The sequence below is a fragment of the Canis lupus genome, chromosome 28 (assembly GCF_011100685.1).
Source record: "Canis lupus familiaris isolate Mischka breed German Shepherd chromosome 28, alternate assembly UU_Cfam_GSD_1.0, whole genome shotgun sequence".
NCBI lineage: Eukaryota > Metazoa > Chordata > Mammalia > Carnivora > Canidae > Canis > Canis lupus.
In genome coordinates this window covers 1662233-1680534 of record NC_049249.1, presented here as the reverse complement: position 1 = coordinate 1680534, position 18302 = coordinate 1662233, and the positions used below count along the sequence as shown (strand labels likewise).

The window sequence follows — 18302 nt, the reverse complement described above, 5'->3', positions numbered from 1 at the left end:
GTGTCTTTCAATACAGTTTATAATTATCTGTGTATAGGTCTTCATGTCTTTTGCTAGATTTATTGCTAGGTTCTATTATAAATCATGTATTTTGTATTGTGATTTTATTGTTTGCCACTGGTGTATAGAATAAAATTGACTTTTATATATTGATTTTATATGTGACTTTGATCTTTTTAATTGATTTCTGTTATGGTATATAGTGCATGTTTTATGCAGATGTTCTATGTCAAGCTGATTTCTAATTCCTTTTATAATGAGTTTTTTTAAAAAATTCTGAATGACTGTTGAATTTTACTTAATGCATTTTCATGATCTCTTAGAGCAGTCCTATATTTTTATTCTTTAAGCTGTTCATGAGTAAATGACATTTAGCTATTTTCTTTTTTTTTAAGCTATTATTTTAATTTCAGTTACTTAACATACAGTGTCATATTAGTTTCAGGTGTACAATATAGTGATTCATCATTTCCATACATCACAGTGCTCGTTACCTTCTACTATTAAACTACTATTAATACTAGCTACTGTTAAACCTGACTTAGTGGTGGGTGTATTATGTTTTTTATATACTGTTAGAATCTGTTTGCTACTGTTTCATTTAGGATTTCTGGATATTTATGCATGAGTAAAATGGATCTTTAGTTTTTCTTTTTTTTTTTTAATTTTTACTTATTTATGATAGTTACACAGAGAGAGAGAGAGAGAGAGGCAGAGACATAGGCAGAGGGAGAAGCAGGCTCCATGCACCGGGAGCCCGACGTGGGATTCGATCCTGGGTTTCCAGGATCACGCCCTGGGCCAAAGGCAGGCGCCAAACCTCTGCGTCACCCAGGGATCCCATCTTTTTTTTTTTTTTTTTAAGGATTTTATTAGTTTATTTATGAGAGACACAAAGAGAGAGGCAGAGACACAGGCAGAGGGAGAAGTAGGCTCTTTGTGGGGAGCCTGATATGGGACTTGATCCCAGGACCCCAGGATCACGACCTGAGCCAAAGGCAGACACTCAATCACTGAGCCACCCAGGTGTCCCAAGTTTTTCATTTTGGATTTCCAAATCTGATTTGGATATTAAAGTTATACTAGCTTCAGAGAATAATAAATAAGGGAGTATATGCAAGAGGGAATATCCCCTTGTTGATTTTTATACACAATTGAAATCACCACTTCTTTGAATGTTTTCAAGGGTATGTCTACAAAATTTTACATTCCCTCCCTTCGTTCTTTCCTAAGTGGGAAGATTTTAAACTAGTGCTTCAGTTCATTTAAGATTTATAAGACGGTCCAGAAATTTTATTTCTTCTTTCATTAGTTTTAGTAAGTTATATTTTCCTAAGAATTTTTATCTAAGTTTTCAAATTTATTGTTATGAAGTAGTTGATATATTCTCTGGTTATCATTATAATGTCTACTGTAGTTGTATCGACTTTTTATTCATTATACTATTTATTTCAGAATTTCTCTCTTTTTTAAATTGGTTTTACCAGAGGCTTGTCTATTTTGTTATTCTTTTTCAAAGAACCAACTTTAAAAAAATATATTTATCACATTACATTTTAGTTATGAGTTTATCAATATCCCCTTAGATTGGAGGCTCCTTGAAAGCCAGGGACTGTCACATTTTGCCTGGAAATAGGTAACAAATTCTTTGCTAAATGAATAATGGACAATATTTTTATTCAAATAATATGTATTTATCCATTATTTCTGAGGGTTAAATCTCTAAATATTCTATAAGCTGATTTAAAAATACTCAAATTCAAAGAAGAAACTTATACCAAAGCTTTGTTTTAGCCTGTGCTAAATCATTTTTAAAATTTGTAGCTTTGGGGCATTTTATTATAAAAACCTGACACTTGTACACATAAACTAACAAGAACTTAAAATTCATCACACATTTACTTCATTTTTTAGCTTGGCCTTTGGGTAAATCTTTAGCTTCAGTGATTTTGGCTGCTATATAAGGAGATCCTCCCTTTTCTGGGTGACTTAAAAGCATAATTCATCAATGAACATCTTCTATTTTTCCTTTATTGGCTGTAAGGCTTATGTCTAGTATCAATGCTGCTTCTTGTTTTGTCATTTTGGGTTCAAATGCATCTCTATCATAGCCATCACTGAAGGCAGATTTTGATAGATTTTGAAAAACTTGTTTTATTTGAGGCTCCATTTGTTTTATGGCTTGCAAAACATAATGCTCTGCAAATCCTGCAGTAGCAACAGTCAATCCAACTGCTACCACTGTACAGGCCATGTCTCTGGCTCGGCTCCCCAGCCTCCACCGTGTGCACTGTCAAAGAACCCATGTTTCTTTTGTTTAGCTTCTCTCTTATGTTTTATTTTCCCTTTCATTGATATTTGTCTTATTACTTTCTTCGAGTTTACTGTTCTTTCTACTTTTTTTGAGTTTACCATAGGACTCTTTCACTTGCTTCGTAAGTTATACTTACCTCATCAATTTTTAGTCTATCTTCTTTTCTGATGTATTTTAAGGTAAATTTTTTCCTCAAAGCATCAGTTTTGCTCTATCCCAGAGGTTTTGATATCAGGTAACTTTATTATCATTCTGATTGAGGTGTATCTAAATTTCCAAATTTCCAGCATTATTTCTTTTTTGACCCAAGAATTTTAGAATAATGTAGTTCTTTGATTCTGGAATATCCCTAATGATTTTCTCACCGAATAATGCTCTCCCCCTATTCTCTATTATCTCTTCTTCCTGAACTTTTACATGTATCTTCCCTGTATTTTTATTTTGTTATAATGATCAATTTTACAGCTTCTCTATGAGTCATCTATTTTCTCCAGCCTTTGTGATATTGATTCTCCTATTTGTCTTATCTGCTGCTTTACTTAATACACACCTGTGAGTCATTTCTTGTGCTACTTGTATTTTTTGACCATGGGTTCATCTTCCATAGAGTGTTTTCCCTCTCTGGGTGTTTGGTGTTTCCAGGGTTGTGGAAAGTGGTGGTTTTCTGTTTGATTCTGCTGAGGCCCTTCGAATCTTACTGATTTTTTTTTTTAAACCATTGGCTTAGAATTCTTGCTTTACAAATAAGTTGTATAAACCCAGATTCCACATCTACATATGGCACAAATTTATAAATTTATTCTTCCAAACTTCCCTGGGCTGATGGGAAGAGTATTTCCAGTCTCTTTTTAGGATTGGGACACCTCTATGAGGGTCTGGTTTTGTGCAGAGAGTTGAGCTGCATCTACCACCATGCGTAGACTGAGGTCATGTTCTCTCAACTTGCAGGGGTGGTAAACCCTGAGGTCAGCCACTGAGTTTGTGTCTGGTCTGACATACCTTTAGCTCCTGTTTGCTGCTTGATTTTGGATATTCTTTTCTCTGTAATGTGAGGATTTATTTTCTTTCTTTGACCTTGGTTATATATTTAAAGAATTTTCTCTTTGTGCTTATGTGTTTTGTTTTGTTTTGTTTTAGATTTTATTCATTTATTCGTGAGAGACACAGAGAAAGAGGCAGAGACACAGGCAGAGGGAGAAGCAGGCTCCCTGTGGGAAGCCCCATGCGGGACTCAATCCCAGGAACTCGGGATTATGACCAAGCCAAAGGCAGAAGCTCAACCACTGAGCTACCCAGGTGCCCCTGTGCATATGTTTCTATAGGTGGAGGAAACCCTTCTGATCATTTCAGTCTCCCATTTTGCTGCTCCTTAATATAAGAAATAGAGGTCAAGGACAGAACCCTGGGGTCCAGTGACAGATGAGGGACAGAAATAGGAAGTGAAATCCCACAAGGAGATGGGAGAAACAGTAGAAATAGAACAAGGAAAGGGCTGGTCTTTAGGAAACAGGGAGAACAGCTTTTAGTAAGGCTCTTATGTGATGTGAGGCCAGCTTTTCCCAGGGATAGCATATCGTTCATCCTGCAGACTCAGAAGGCCTCTTTGGAAGGAAAACTCAGAGAAATATAAAAGAAATATAAAAGGAGGAGGATCAGCTGAATTTATAAAGGGAACTCAAGGCACTGGTTCTACACCCCCCCTCCCACTACCAAGGAGAACTGCTTAGGATTAATTGGGGAACTTTTGGTTGTTTTCGTGAACCTGGGAGGGACTCTTTTCTGCATTTTTAGCTAAATATGCCAAATTCCACCCTACAGGACCTCCGGAGACGACAAGGAGGGTGTTGCATTATTTTGTATGTTGGGGGCTGGTTTGCCTGTTTGGAATCCTATATTGTCTTCATCTTGTTATTTTAGGGCCACATGTATATACATGATGAATAAGAGCAAACCCACATTACTTGGATCCTGTTCCTTCCTAATCCCACCATTCCTCTTGGAATGTTCTTAGCCATTATCTTTTTGGATACTGCCTTTTCTGCATTCCAATTACAAAAATTCATACAACTTTAAGGTTCCTTTAGGCTCTGATTGGAAAGCATTTGGGCTTCTTTTTGGAGGAATCTCAGTTCTGGTTCTGTGGATCTTTGTGGCTGCAGAGGAATGTATCTTGCAGCTTGGAATATATCTCTGGGCTGTGCAGAGTGAAGGAACTTGTGTGCCATGTACCTGAGTCTTCAGTAAGAGACTTTTACATCATTTTCTAAGTTTTCAAACAAGGACAATCTATGTCATCTCATCACAACCCTGGAAGTGGATAGTGCTGATGTCAACATCACCATTTTACAGATGAAGAAATATGGCTAGAGAGGTGAAGTGACATCCCCAAAGTTAGAGATAGAACTGGATTTATAGGGTATCCCTGGGTGGCTCAGCGGTTTAGCGCCTGCCTTTGGCCCAGGGCGTGATCCTGGAGTCCCGGGATCGAGTCCCATGTCGGGCTCCCTGCATGGAGTCTGCTTCTCCCTCTGCCTGTGTCTCTTGCCTCTCTCTCTCTCTCTCTCTCATAAATAAATAAATCTTTAAAAAAAAAAAAAGAACTGGTTTTATACTTCAGGCATCCTACCTCTGAGCCTGGTGCTATTCCCTCCATTCCATTCTGTCTGTGCATGTTTGTGCAGGTTTAAGTGGAGACACCCATCTCTACACCCAGGTCTCTGCCAACCTGATCACAAACAGCCTGTGAACCTCTCTGCCCCTCACTCTTTCCCCATGCCACACACTAGGAGAGATTACATTCCTTCCTCCCTTTCTCTCCTGGCCCCTGTATCTTTCACACATCCATCACTGCTGCTGACAGACCTCAGACAATGCCAAAGGAATCGTTGACCCAGTTCACAGAATTCACAAAATCTATAGCATTTCTGGGTAGAAACAATGGCTAACACCATCTTTCTTGGCATTACTTTTTATTGAATACAGATTTACAGTCTTGAAATATTTTGAATATAGTGCTTTCAATTTACGGTTCTTTAGTCATACATATATTTCTTTAAAGCACAAAGAACTATAACTTAAAATTGAAAGGCTATAAATACACATGTATATATTGCCATAAATCTAGAATAATTTTATAAAAATAGAACTAAAATGTCAACTTTGTATATTTTGGCAACTTAGCAGTATTGTAAGGTGGCCACAAGCATTTTTATTATGCATCACAACCCCAGTGTGACTCTCTTCAGATATCATTTTCCATCTCTTTGGGGACACTTGGAACAATATCTATTACCAGGATCCCCCAGAGGGATGCCCATGGCCATGGCTTAGCATTGCCTTTGCATAAAGACTCAGTGCATTCACCTGTTCTTGGAGGGGGAAGACCAGCTTCCAGATTCTTCCTCAGAAAGAGGAGGTGTTCCCTCCTGCCAAATGTCCACAATCCTACACTTCTTGAAGCCCTCGCAGTGTATGGTTGATATCTGAATATACAGAGTCAGTTTCCTTTCCCTATGCTCAGAGAATGATAGATGTGTTTGGTTCTTTCAAATCAGTGTAAAAAGTCTGAAACAAATTCATCCAAACAGTGCCCACTGGGGTAACATCTTCCTGACAGTGAACATGAATGCCCACTTGCTTGCGCAAGGCCCCTTACACATGTGCTCTACAATCCTCAAAGCCTTGCAAGTTTGGAACATTCTTGTCTCCATCTGATGACAGAGGGAATTGAGTCTCTGGGCATTTAAGTCTCTTGGTTAAGATCCATGGGGTTGCCTGACCCCCAAATCAGAGATCTCTCTGCCTGCCCTCAAATCCATGGAGGGAACCAGAAGAGAACTCAGATCTGTACTGTGGCCATTTGGTGAGAACAGACAAGTGGCTTTGGGTCAACTTACAGCAGGTGGACAGTAGTTCCGCAGATATTCCTAGGATTCTTGGTCTGCAACTTCCCAAGGAGAGCAGGAAGGTGGATGTCTGTGGAAGAACTATGGACCTACAGACAGTGCCAAAATCTTCCAGATCATCCAATAGGGATCCTCAATCTAAAACCAGGGCTCAAAAAATTGACTGCTTGGGGTTGTTTGTGTTTTCGAAGAGTTGAGCAAAGGTCATAATGCCAGCTGCCCCCATCTCAGCCCTGCCTTCAATACAGGTCAAAGTGCAGAAAGCTTACTCAGTGGCCCAAAGGGACATGTGCAGGGTCCCTGGGCCAGAGTGCAGTGCTTAGAGTGCTGCAGAGCACAGTGAAAATGGGGCGAGGGGGCTTTTTCAGGAACCCCCAGTAGGTTGCACAGCAGAACTCAGTGTGGTGAGAGCCAAGCTCTGTACCTCCTCTGGACAGAGACAGACTGCCTCAGCTATTTGCAGTTTTGATTTTCTGGTTGCTTTCTGACTTCCTTGACTTTTTAGATTTACCATAAAAATATTTTGCAATGGGGAGTGCCTCTCATATGTCCTGGATGATCACAGCCTCTCAGGACAAACTTAACTTTGGCTCTGTGCATGATCTGCCTCTCAAGGCTGACTCTGGACATAGTCTTTCTCTCCTACTGGCCCTGCTCCCCTCCAGCGGTCTCTTCAAACTGCTCCATAACTGCACCCTACCTACCCACCCACTGCCAGGCCAGGGAGAGCCCTGCTCTGTGTTCCTCCATGTGAGATTTGGTTAGAATCCCTAGATAACATCCTCCACATAAAGGAGCCCAGCTGTCTGCAGGTGGATGCTTGGGCCACTGAGATCGTTTTCTGAAGTTAATGTCACAGTGTTTTTTTTTTAAAGCCTCCCTTAAGAATGAATAAGACAAAACAAATAAACAGCAACAGAAAATCCCCAAAGCAACCCTCTCTCTTCTCCTCTAGAAATCAGATCACCTGTAAGGGTATGATTCCTGTGAAGGGGAGTGGTGAAGCAACCAGGAAAAATGTGAGTGGCAGGATTCTTGGGGAAGCAGACTGCTCCTTCCTCCATCTCTGCTGCTTGGCAGGCATTGTGCTGTTTACTCATCCAGGACTTGCTGGTGGCCCCAGCGAAGCAGAGCAGCACTACTCCAGTGTAATGGCGGATGAGTCTTTCCCCCCTATCAGAATAGCAGGACAAGACTTTCCGAACTCAATGGAAGGCTGCCCCTGGGAGACGAAAGGAGAAATGCGTTCTGGGGCCTGGGTCACTATATTTTAAATTAACTCTGTGTGTGTGTGTGTGTGTGTGTGTGTGTGTGTGTGTGTGTGTATAGGGGATGGGGTGTTTACAGCACTATATGGCTCACTGCAGGCCACCCTGAATGCCATGATTGCACTGCTTTGAATCTGAAAACAATACTCCCTACTCCTCCACAAGAGAAAAGAGGTAATGACCTGAGTTAACCTCTTTCTTCATGATTCATGTAGGTACATTGGTACATTGAATGTAATAGGGTGACTCATTCTTTTTTTGGGCAAAACATCACCTGGACCCTCAGTTCTTGCTAGAGAAGAAAACACCACCATTAAGCTTCTGAGGCTATGGAGGGAAGGTGGTGTAGACTTCCCCATCTCACCAAGGTTGCCTCAGAGCCAGGCTGGTCTATTTCCCAGTACACAGGCCAAAGGACAGTGTGACAAATAAGGATAGTCTCAATGTCTAATGAGGGACACTTTCCTCCCAAGACTCCTGCTTTGCGTGATGCCTCAGTGTGGTCTCTGTGTTGGGCCCTGAGGACAGGGGAGCTACCAAAAGCTAGGGAGAGGGTTGGGAGCAGGGGTTTGGTAGGGTCTAGCAGCTGAAGAATATTGGGTTTGGGGAAATGAAACATCATGGCAGGAGTCAAGGTTGGTGCCCCTGGATGGGCCTCGTAGCTTTTTCTTTTGTTGCCAGTGGCTTGCCCACTGTAGACTGTGGCAGACTGCAGAGGTCCCTCATTTCAATGAGGCTTTCTTCCACTGCTTTTGCAAACTTGGTAGAAGAGGTGTCTTTGCAGCCATGAAAACTGGAGATGCAGAAAAGGATGCTCTCTGGCTGGGGGTTGTAACAGGCACCGTACCCGTTGGGTACCACAGGACCATAGCAGCAAAACATCTCCATGGTTGTGGGCACCTGGAGGAGAGGACAGGTCAGAAGCTGCTGGTTCTGAAACGTAACCTGTGAACTTGCTAGAATACAGGGCATTTTCAATGACCCTGAGGCCTCAATGGGATATTTACATCTCTATTTTCCACCTGGGCATTTGACTGAACCAAATGAACCAATTACTTCAGCATGGATGGTCATAGCCAGAGTCATAATAACAAACCCAACTAACTGCACAATATCATAAGAAGAGGGTCCATAAGCCACTCCCTGGTGGGAAAACTGCTCTACATGTGGGGTTAGAATCTCCCAGAGTGACCTGTGCTGGGTCTCAGGCTGAGTCTCTCCTTCACCTGGGGGCTGTTGGAGGCATCGAGGCAATCAAGGTAATTTACTCAATGGCACCCTGGTGGCACCCAACGGTTGGATGGCTTCCCAGAGGGAGTAATTTATGAACAGAAGGAAATCTGGCCTGTCTTCTCTGTCGATTTTCCCCACATCCTTAATTACTGTCAGTATTGCCTGGCTGGTCTGATTTTCTCCCCACAGCCTGGCCATGCACAATTACCCAGCGTTGGGCATTTCAGGGATTGCCATCAACTGGAGTTTTAGTTATGCACCTAATACATTTTGAATTCAGAGAGCTGAAATTTTGTAATCAGGATCACAAATCAGGGAAATATGTCTCGGATGGCATTCAAGCCATAAATATGTTCATTTCCAGGTGGGAGAAAGAAAACAAACAAACAAACAAACAAACACCAAACTACCATACCGGCTAATCTTATTAACGAGTCTTAGGGGGAAAAATAGAACACATTCTTGGGTGGTTGCAGGGTGGAGCTTGTTTTTACACCAGGGCACTGTGTAGTCGGGCCTTCAGAACTGACACTGGCCATTTTAATGGGGCAGAACAAACCATTAGTCTTGCTAATAGAGTCACCTCTTTGTCAGATAAATTTGCCGTGCGATAGCTGAAGGCTGTAAAACCGTTCCAAAGCACTTTTTGCCCATGGATGGTTTCCTGAAGAATTTATATTGTGTGTACTGTTCTCGTTTATTCGCTTCTGTGAGCTCGCTGCCGTGATGTCAAAATCAAATCACTGAGTGGGCTTTTATCAATCCTTCTCATTGCCCAGGTTCATCCTTTAGCAGATGAAGCTTTAGGGAGCTGATGTTCGAGGGTTCTTTCCTAAACTGCCTGCCCTTCTCTGGTGGATTTTATTCTTTGTCACAATGGTCCTCCCACAGGATGGGCCTGTAGCATTGTTTAGGAGACCGTGGGGCTGGCAGCTAATCCACCTGCCGTTGGTGGTGCAGCCCTTCACAATAATGACCATGACCTGTTTGGAGAGTCCTGTCCATGCCAGGTACTGGGCTAGGCTTTCTACTCAAATTGTCACTTTAGTTGAGCCACGACTTCACTCTAGACCTGTTGGGCTTCTGAGTCTGTGGCCATCATGGTGGAACACCACCCCTCAAGTAACAGAAAGGTAGTACAATAGTTAGGACACCCGTTCCCATCCAGTCCACCTCTATTAAGGTGGCATCCGTGATTACACCCATTTAAATGGTTGGGAAACCAGCACTCTGAGCATTTAGGTCACTTAGGTCATTTTACCAAAGGTAACGCAGCTTGTGAGAAGCAGAGCTGGGACTTGCCTGCCTCCAGCCAGTGGGCTGTAGTCACTGACTTATGCTAAACGGTCTTTTAGAAAGGCCACTGGTTGCACTAAGTGGCCCCTTGGGTGACAGCTGCAGTAGGGCTGTACCTGGCTGGTTGAGAGGATGAACCGGTTGCTCATCAGGTATGTTTCATCTGTGAACATCTCAGGCAACTCCTTGCATGTGTCCCGGGCCAGCTCCCGCAGCGCCAGCAAGTGGTTGTCGATGGCCATCCCTGTTATGGCCTGGGTAGTTGGGGACAAAGGACAGGAAATGAGACAGAGGCTCCTGTGCCCTCTTCCCTTGCCCCCACCCCTTCTCTAGTCCACAATGCTAATAGCTACTGCTAGGGCCACAGCTTGCACTTACCCAGTGCTTGCTGCAGATAATATGTGTGAGTGGCCGCCCAGGACTGACCACTCTACTACTCAGACCCTTCCTATGTGCACAAGGCAAATCCAGAGCAGGCTGGGTTCTAAAATGAGCATGCCTGAGTTAAAGGTCTATGAGTCTCAGTATCCCCTGCCTCTCAACCCCCGCACGGTCATTGCTGACCATACACTGCGTATGACCACTCACATGGAAGGGGTGGGGTGGGCACCCCTACTTACTTGTTAGGTAGAGGAGGAGTCTGGGGAGGAAGATGAGTGTGGGCCCTGGTGAAGCAAGGAGAGGGCTGCTCAGGCTGTCCCTGGGCACTCTTACCACAACCAACACTTAATCCTCCAGCAGGAGTCCAAGGAATGAGGGATAGAGAACATTAAGGTCTGTTCCTAAATCTTGGTTCCTATTTCATGGGCTCAAAATCAGTTCAACTAAACTGGATTTACAATCAAAGTAATCATTCTGAGACAGGAACTAGACATTTCAGCAGAGGCTCTGCTGATGTTTGCAAGGGGAAAGCTTATTGAATGAATAAAGATTTTTTTCTTTTTATCACAAGCTACTTGAACACTTATCAAAGGATAAGATAATAGCAGTGGAGACTCCAGAATGAATATGTGGGTGGAGCTCAGAGGTGGTGGTGTGGCTGGAAGTTGGGCAGTGGGGCCATGGTACTCATTTCATTTCTTTCCCACTTGAGGCTGCATGTGTACACACAAATTGGTTTTGCTTGGATTACATGTTTATTTGGGGCAGTTTTGGGAGCTGATGGAGATTTGACTACCTCTGGTCTACAGTCGTAATCTCTGTTCCACATCAGGGTAATTGTAAATCTTGGGAGGTTCACAGTTATGTAAGGTGGCCACTTAAGCTGTTAAAGCCCCACTTAGGAGGAAGCCTTCATCACGATGAACGTTGTTCAAGTTTACAAGGCACGTTTTGGGATTTGACAGCTGTTCTTTTTCAGTGGAGAATGAATGCATAAAGATGATTCAGAGGCCCCAGTCTCTTCAGATGCACTTAATTATAGGCTGAAAAGCCATGTTATACAACCACAGCTCACTTTTAGACGTGCCCTGTTAGGACAGGGGAGATGAACTCAAAATCTGTCTACAAAGTGAGTGGACTTCTAATTTCTCTGGTGACCTCTGCTTAATTGCTGATTTGTGTAGATCTATAGAAGCAGCTGCTCTGTGCAGCAGCCATCTCCCTGCCTTCCCCACCTGGAGCTCGCTGTAGCAACTGGGGTTGATTTAACAGATTGTTTGGATTAAGGCCATGAGTAGTAATGAGTAAAATGATTCATCGTTCAGTCCTTCATTCATTCAGGGAATCTTACTTGAGCATCACACTATGTGCCCAATGCTTCTGGGTGCTGGGGGTGGAGGGTGTCATGAAGGAAAAGCATAAGGTGCTGTGAGAATCTGTGATGGAGTCTCTGAAACACACTTGCTTCTTCACTGGGATGTCCTTCTCCCACTACCACAACCAAATATAGCTGTCAGAGAGCAAAAGCTTTCCTTGCTTCTTTCCCCTGTCCCTTACTCCACTCAGCCAACCAGGCACCAGACTCAGCCAACCAGGCACCAGACTCAGCACAAAGCATTTTTATAGCCCTGCCCTTTCCACCCCCATCTCTTTTATTTAGCTGTTCTCGTCAACTTAAAATTGTTAATACAGTCGAACCCTAGGGCTTTACAAGATATTTTTCTAAATCTTTCATAAGCATTTAAATTATTACCAAAATTATATATTTATATAGTTTAAAACCCCAAAGAAGCTAAAGAATTCTGTCAATTTGCCAGGTCTGATTCCTACTCCACAGAGGCAACCATTTTTAGCTATTTAATTTTCTTAGTTCTAAGTAACAGTCTTAGGCTGCCATCACTACATTTTCCAGCTTTATCTATATCTTCTTGTTATAGAAGATGAAACTCTGCCTCTTTTATACTCTTGCTCCCCAAATATTCTTCCATTCTCCCATTCTCTCAATAGAATTACATTTAACTCTTCATTGTTTGATCGGTATTCAGTGTTGACATGATTATAATTATGCAAGTATTCACAGGGGAGTCTCATGGTGTATTATGATTAGATTTCCTTTCTTACTCATCTTTGGTTTTCCTTGGAATTGACAATTTTTAAATGATTAAATTATGATTTCCCTCACTTGCTTAGCTTTCTATGTATCTATAACTAATTGGTTCCTAAGCTGTCAGTCAGAAGTGTAAAACTTTTCTTAATACATTCAAATAAATCAGATAGCTTATCAATTTCATCCCACCTCTCACTTCTTGCTTCTCTATGGTCCCTATGTCTGCTGAACAAATGTCAACTTGGGATCTCCCTTTACTTTCATCCTCTTTCTCTCTTTCTTGTGTTGAACCTTCTGATTTTTGGAGCCCATGATTTCTTTTATATTTTATCTCTTACTTTAGGTCTATATCGTCCAATAGTTTTACAAGAAAGAACGCTTAATAAGTAAAACTTTTGAGAACTTGTCTGTCTGAAACTTTCTTCTGTCTTCAAAGCTGATTATAGTTTAGCTGGGTATAGAATATGCATTAAAAATCACTTAGCCTCAGAGTTTGAAGACATTACTCCATTATCTTCCACCTTCCACTGATGCTGCTGAGAAGTCCAGTTACACTTTTATTTATTTATTTATTTATTTATTTAGTATATTTTTTATTGGAGTTCGATTAGCCAACATATAGCATAACACCCAGTGCTCATCCCATCAAGTCAGTTACACTGTTATTCCTGATCTTTGACCTTGATTTTTTTCTGAGAGATTTTAGGATCTTCTCTTTGACCTTTGTGTTGTGAAATTTCCTTGGTATGAATATTTTAATCTATTATGCAAGGTACATGGCAGAGTTTCTCAATGTCTTGAGACTCTCAATGAGACTCAAGCTCATGTCTTGCCAATTCTGAGAAATTTTCCTGAATTATTTTGTTGTTTCTCTCTTCGCCCATTTTTTCTTCCTGGACATTTATTACTGGGGTTTTGATCCTCCAGTACTGAGCCTTTTTTCCTGTCCTGTATTTCATTTCTTTGTTTTGTTGATATTTTGGGAAGATTATTTCATTTTTATCTCCCAATGCCCCCATTGCATTTTTTTCTACTGTATTTCTCCCCAAAGTTATTTTTATTTCCTCCAGAAAGATTTTTTTATTTTCATGTCCTTATTAATGAATGCAACAAGTTCATTATCCTTCAGAGGATCTCAATTATAGTTTTTAAAAATGTTCTCCTGCTTCCTGCCTTGTTTTAATTTCCTTGAAGCTTCTCTTAAATTATTTTTAGTTTTAGTTTTAGTTTTTTTCTTAAATTATTTTTAAAAATTAAACAAAATTTTAAAAATTACACAGAAATGTTTGTACTGGTTTCCATGTTTTATATTAGCAGATCTCCTCAATGTCTGATGATTTTTGGCTATTTGTTTATATCTCAGAATAAAGCACAAGAAGGATGATTAGAAGATACATGTGTAAGCCTGTGTTTGCCATCTGGTAGACTTTACTGGGAGGTGAGCCAGCCAGGCTGTTTCATTGGGCACCCTAACTATCAGTGTCTGTGACTTTGTTCTCTTGGCCTGGTTAGTCTCACCACTGAGAAATCCTCTAACCTCATGTTTGGGGAGAGGTGGTAATAAAAGTGCTTCCTGGTATACCTGGAGCTGAATATGTAGACTTTGATTAATCACCCTGTTTAGTTTGATTAACTTTCCCTGAGCTCAAGCTGGTGTTCCCAAATCTAGAGTCCTCTGTCTTCAACTTTTCCAGAGCTTCTAGCCTACCATTGAGAAAGAGGAAGGTAGTGGGCCTGGCTGCATGGGGTAGTAGAAAGGAGCTGAGGTTCTAACTGCTTCTTAAATAGATCATCAACCAATCCTCTTCAGCCCTATATGCACTTGTATTTTTGGTGGGTACCTCCAATGACTGAGCCATTCTGAGGTTCTGCAGTACGATTCATTGGGCTCCTGGGTCTCCCTTACTATTTTCTTGGGTTTCAGCTTCCTCTGGTTTGCTAAGTTACTTGTCATCTCTTCTACTTTCCAACTCTAAAATTTTGCTGTTCCCTCTTTTCCCATTCTCTTTGCCTAGTGTATTCATGGCTTAAGAAAACTCCTTCGCTGATATTTTTGAGCATTTCAGAGGGAGTGACAGTAAACCCTTGTGTCCACTGTGTTTATTTATTTTTTAATTTTTTAATTTTTATTTATTTATGATAGCCAGAGAGAGAGAGAGAGGCAGAGACATAGGCAGAGGGAGAAGCAGGCTCCATGCACCGGGAGCCTGACGTGGGATTCGATCCCGGGTCTCCAGGATCGTGCCCTGGGCCAAAGGCAGGCGCCAAACCGCTGCGCCACCCAGGGATCCCTCTTTTTTTTTTTTTTTTTTTTAATGTCCACTGTGTTTAAACAGAAGTTGGTGTCTTCCTCTTCAATCTCTTGCCCCTGGTCTATGTCAGTCCTTAGCTCTACCAAAATATTACATAGGTTCCTAATTAGTGTCACTGAGTGTTGACAGACCGTCCCTGCTCCAACTTTTCTTTCTTCTACCTGGTCACCAGAGTAAACCTTGTGACAGAAATATCCCATATCATAAACTCCTCTGCTCCTCTGTCCTTTGCAAGCTGCACACACTGAACTACTTGCTTTTCCTCCAATGTGTCTTATGCTTTCAAGATTCTTTGCCTTTGCACATAATGTTCCCTTCTGGGGCCATTCTTCTCTTCTATGTCCATCCTGACAAGCACCTCTTCAACCTTCAAGTCTCATATCAAGTACCACTTCTTCTGGGAAGTCTTCCTAGATTTCCCAAGCAGAGGAACTAGCTTGCCCCTCTATGCTCTCTTCTACTTCCTGAGAATTCTTTTCACATGGGATGAAATTTATCATTTAAGGGCTTTTCCTCCCAGTTATTCCCTAAGGACAGGATTTATGGACTTCACCTTTAATTCCTACAACCCAGTGTTTGTCTGGCATAAAGCAGGAAAGCCAAAAATACATGAGAGTGAGCTTGATTTTTTCCCCAAACAGAATGAACACTTAACTCTTCAGATGAATTAGGAACCTGGTAACTGAATTGGAAAGAAGTCTACATTGGCTAGTTCTACAACCCAGATAATGCATTGTACTTATTTTCAAGTATATAGAGTGAAAATCAGTCAACCCCTTTTCTTTTCTTTTCTTTTCTTTTCTTTTCTTTTCTTTTCTTTTCTTTTCTTTTTTTCTTTTCTTTCTTTTCTTTTCTTTCTTTTCTTTTCTTTTCTTCTTTTCTTTTCTTTTCTTTTCTTTCTTTCTTTGTTTTTTAAAAGATTTTATTTATTTATTCATGAGACACAGAGAGAGGCAGAGACATAGGCAGAAGGAGAAGCAGGCTCCCCATACAGAGCCCGATTCGGGACTCAATCCCAGGACCCCAGGATCATTCTGCTGAGCCACCCAGGCATCCCAGTCAACCCCTTTTCATAGGTTATGTGATCCTTCAATGGCTATATCAGAATGATTTTCAATTAATATACTGATCACCAGTCCAAGTAGTAGCTTATTCTCTGTTGTTTATATGGAAATTATGGCTCTGCCATGCTAGAAAACAAACTATTTCCCTAAACAAAACATTTCCTTTAAAATTTTGATTTTGGGTTGCCTCAGTGGCTCAGTGGGTTAGGCTTCTAACTGTTGATTTCAGCTTAGGTCATGATCTCAGGGTTGTGAGACTGAGCCCTGTGCCGGGCTCTATGCTGGGCATGGAGCCTGCATAAGATTCCCTCTCTTTCCCTCTTCTTCTACCCCTCCTCCTCTGCTCTCTCTCTCTCTAAAAAGAAACAAAAGTAAAAATAAATAAAATTTTGATTTCACTATTAATCTTGAGCAAAGAATTTTTATTCATAAGCAATATAAATTAAAAAAATAAGAAAGCGAAACAAGCCCTAGGTGGCAATAAATACTGCCTCACCTGCAAAGATGAAAGGTGTACAAACCACTACAGTTTGCCAGGCTTGGCCACCATCCCTCACATTTGACTTCTCCTGTTGTATAAACTGTAAGGTGCTATACATATATGGTGCTATTATTATCATTATTGTCTTTTCAAAGACCATTCATTGTATTCTTTTTTTTAAAAGATTTTATTTATTTATTCATAGAGACAGAGAGAGAGAGAGAGAGGCAGAGACAGGCAGAGGGAGAAGCAGGCACCATACAGAGAGCCTGACGTGCGACTCGATCCCGGGTCTCCAGGATCACACCCTCGGCCGCAGGCGGCGCTAAACCGCTGCACCACCGGGGCTGCCCCCATTCATTGTATTCTTATAAAATCCATGTAAAAATGAGTGCTGTGTTACCCAGTTTCTAAAAATAAGAAAAAGACTCTGAGACACATGGCTTTGGCTAAGTTGCTGTTTAGTTGGTGGCCCAGCTCCCACCCGGGTCCTGTGCCATGGCCCTATGCCTGCAGATCCAGCTTTGGGCTCAGCCTACAGTCATGAGCTCCCCCAAGAAGAGGCACTGCATCACTCACCATGACTGTGTACTCAGTCTGGGCTCGGATGGCATCCTTTAGGAGCTGCAGCTTCTCTGAATCCTGTCAACAGACCAGAAATAAGGCTTTAAGGAGCTACTCAGTGACAAACAAGCTACAGGAACTGGCTGTCACGGAGTCCAGCTGACAGGCAGCCCACAGCTGCCTTGCTGGCCTCCTAGAGACTCCTCAGGCGGAGCAGGACTCACGGGCACAGCAGCTTTGTGGTCAGTAATGGCTTTCACAAAACTCAGTGCCTCTGGAGTCGCGGATCGAATGTTGTCCACACGGCCCTCCTGGAATCGGCGGATGGATGCACTCTCATAGGTGGGCACGAGTCTCCTGTGGAGCCTGCATAAGATGAAAGATGAATGGCAAATGGTGTTGCAGTCTCAGGAAACCATAAACGCTGAAAGAAAAATAGCCTCTGCAGGCTTTATTTTTACAGTTCTGACTCTACTTGGCATAGTATTTCATTTTAATGTTAATAGAATTCTAGAGGAGATTTCCTAAAGATGAGTGTCAGGGAGTCAGTAATATGAAGAGCTATGTATGCTTTCATATACTCCTGACACTGTGTGGATATAAAATAAATAAGTGACTGGCAACTTTTCAAAAAATCCCAGTCTGGTGGGAAACCTAGAATTTTCTTTGAGACCTGATGAGTGTTTGATTGAAAGCACAGAATGGAATACTTGTGTAATTAATCATTCATACCCTTGAGGGAATCTTGTTTTATTTAGAATAATTCAAGCATGACCTGTGGATTGAGGCAGGGAGGGGGCTTTAGTGATCATGAGTGGAGAATGCTGCATAGACCAGCCTGACCCGGGGCAGCTGAGCTTCCAACAGACCCATGGGTGCCATGGCTGTGCCTCTCCTCCGCGTTGTCTGTGACAGGCTCCCCACACCAGCTAGGGAGAGTCCGTTGCTTAGGCATGTGAACCAAGTGAGCACTCCAAGGCTTGCACACCTGCCTGGCACACATCTTTCTTATCAGTCAGTAAAGTCTTTGGTGTTAGTGGTGGGCAGGAGAAAGACACAGAATCACAGAGGGGTAGTGACAGCGTAACATCACACACAAGTCATGGTCCTGCATGCTGGCCTCATTGGGGCATGTATCTCCCATGTTGGGTCAGCTCTAGGAGGAGGAGGGCCAAGTGTGGTTCAGCACAGTGCTTGACATTGTATCTTGGTGAGAACGTGAATAACTTTCTGTACACCTCTGTCTCCTTCCTCCTCCAGGAAGGACTCTGGCAAGGAGCTCACTTCTTGTATCTCTATGGCCCCTGGAGGCAAATGCCATGCTGAGCACAAAAGTAGAGGAAATCATTGGCCAGTCACTGATCAACCTCAATTTAG

At 42.1% G+C, this 18302-nt stretch overlaps 2 protein-coding genes across 2 annotated transcripts in view; both read right to left on the bottom strand.

Moving 5' to 3' along the window:
• Positions 1-1903: 1903 nt before the first annotated feature.
• On the bottom strand, positions 1904-2254 carry LOC100685102 (mitochondrial import inner membrane translocase subunit TIM14-like). Its single transcript, XM_038578055.1, is given in 1 exon segment — positions 1904-2254. A coding segment is annotated over 1 exon segment (351 nt).
• Positions 2255-5417: 3163 nt separating this feature from the next.
• CHAT (choline O-acetyltransferase) overlaps positions 5418-18302 on the bottom strand; it is a 52771-nt gene continuing 39886 nt past the window's right edge. Inside the window, 4 exon segments of the mRNA XM_038579224.1 lie at positions 5418-8387; positions 10133-10270; positions 16941-17003; positions 17150-17291. Coding sequence (XP_038435152.1) covers positions 8118-8387; positions 10133-10270; positions 16941-17003; positions 17150-17291 — 613 coding nt within the window. The 3' untranslated portion in view covers positions 5418-8117.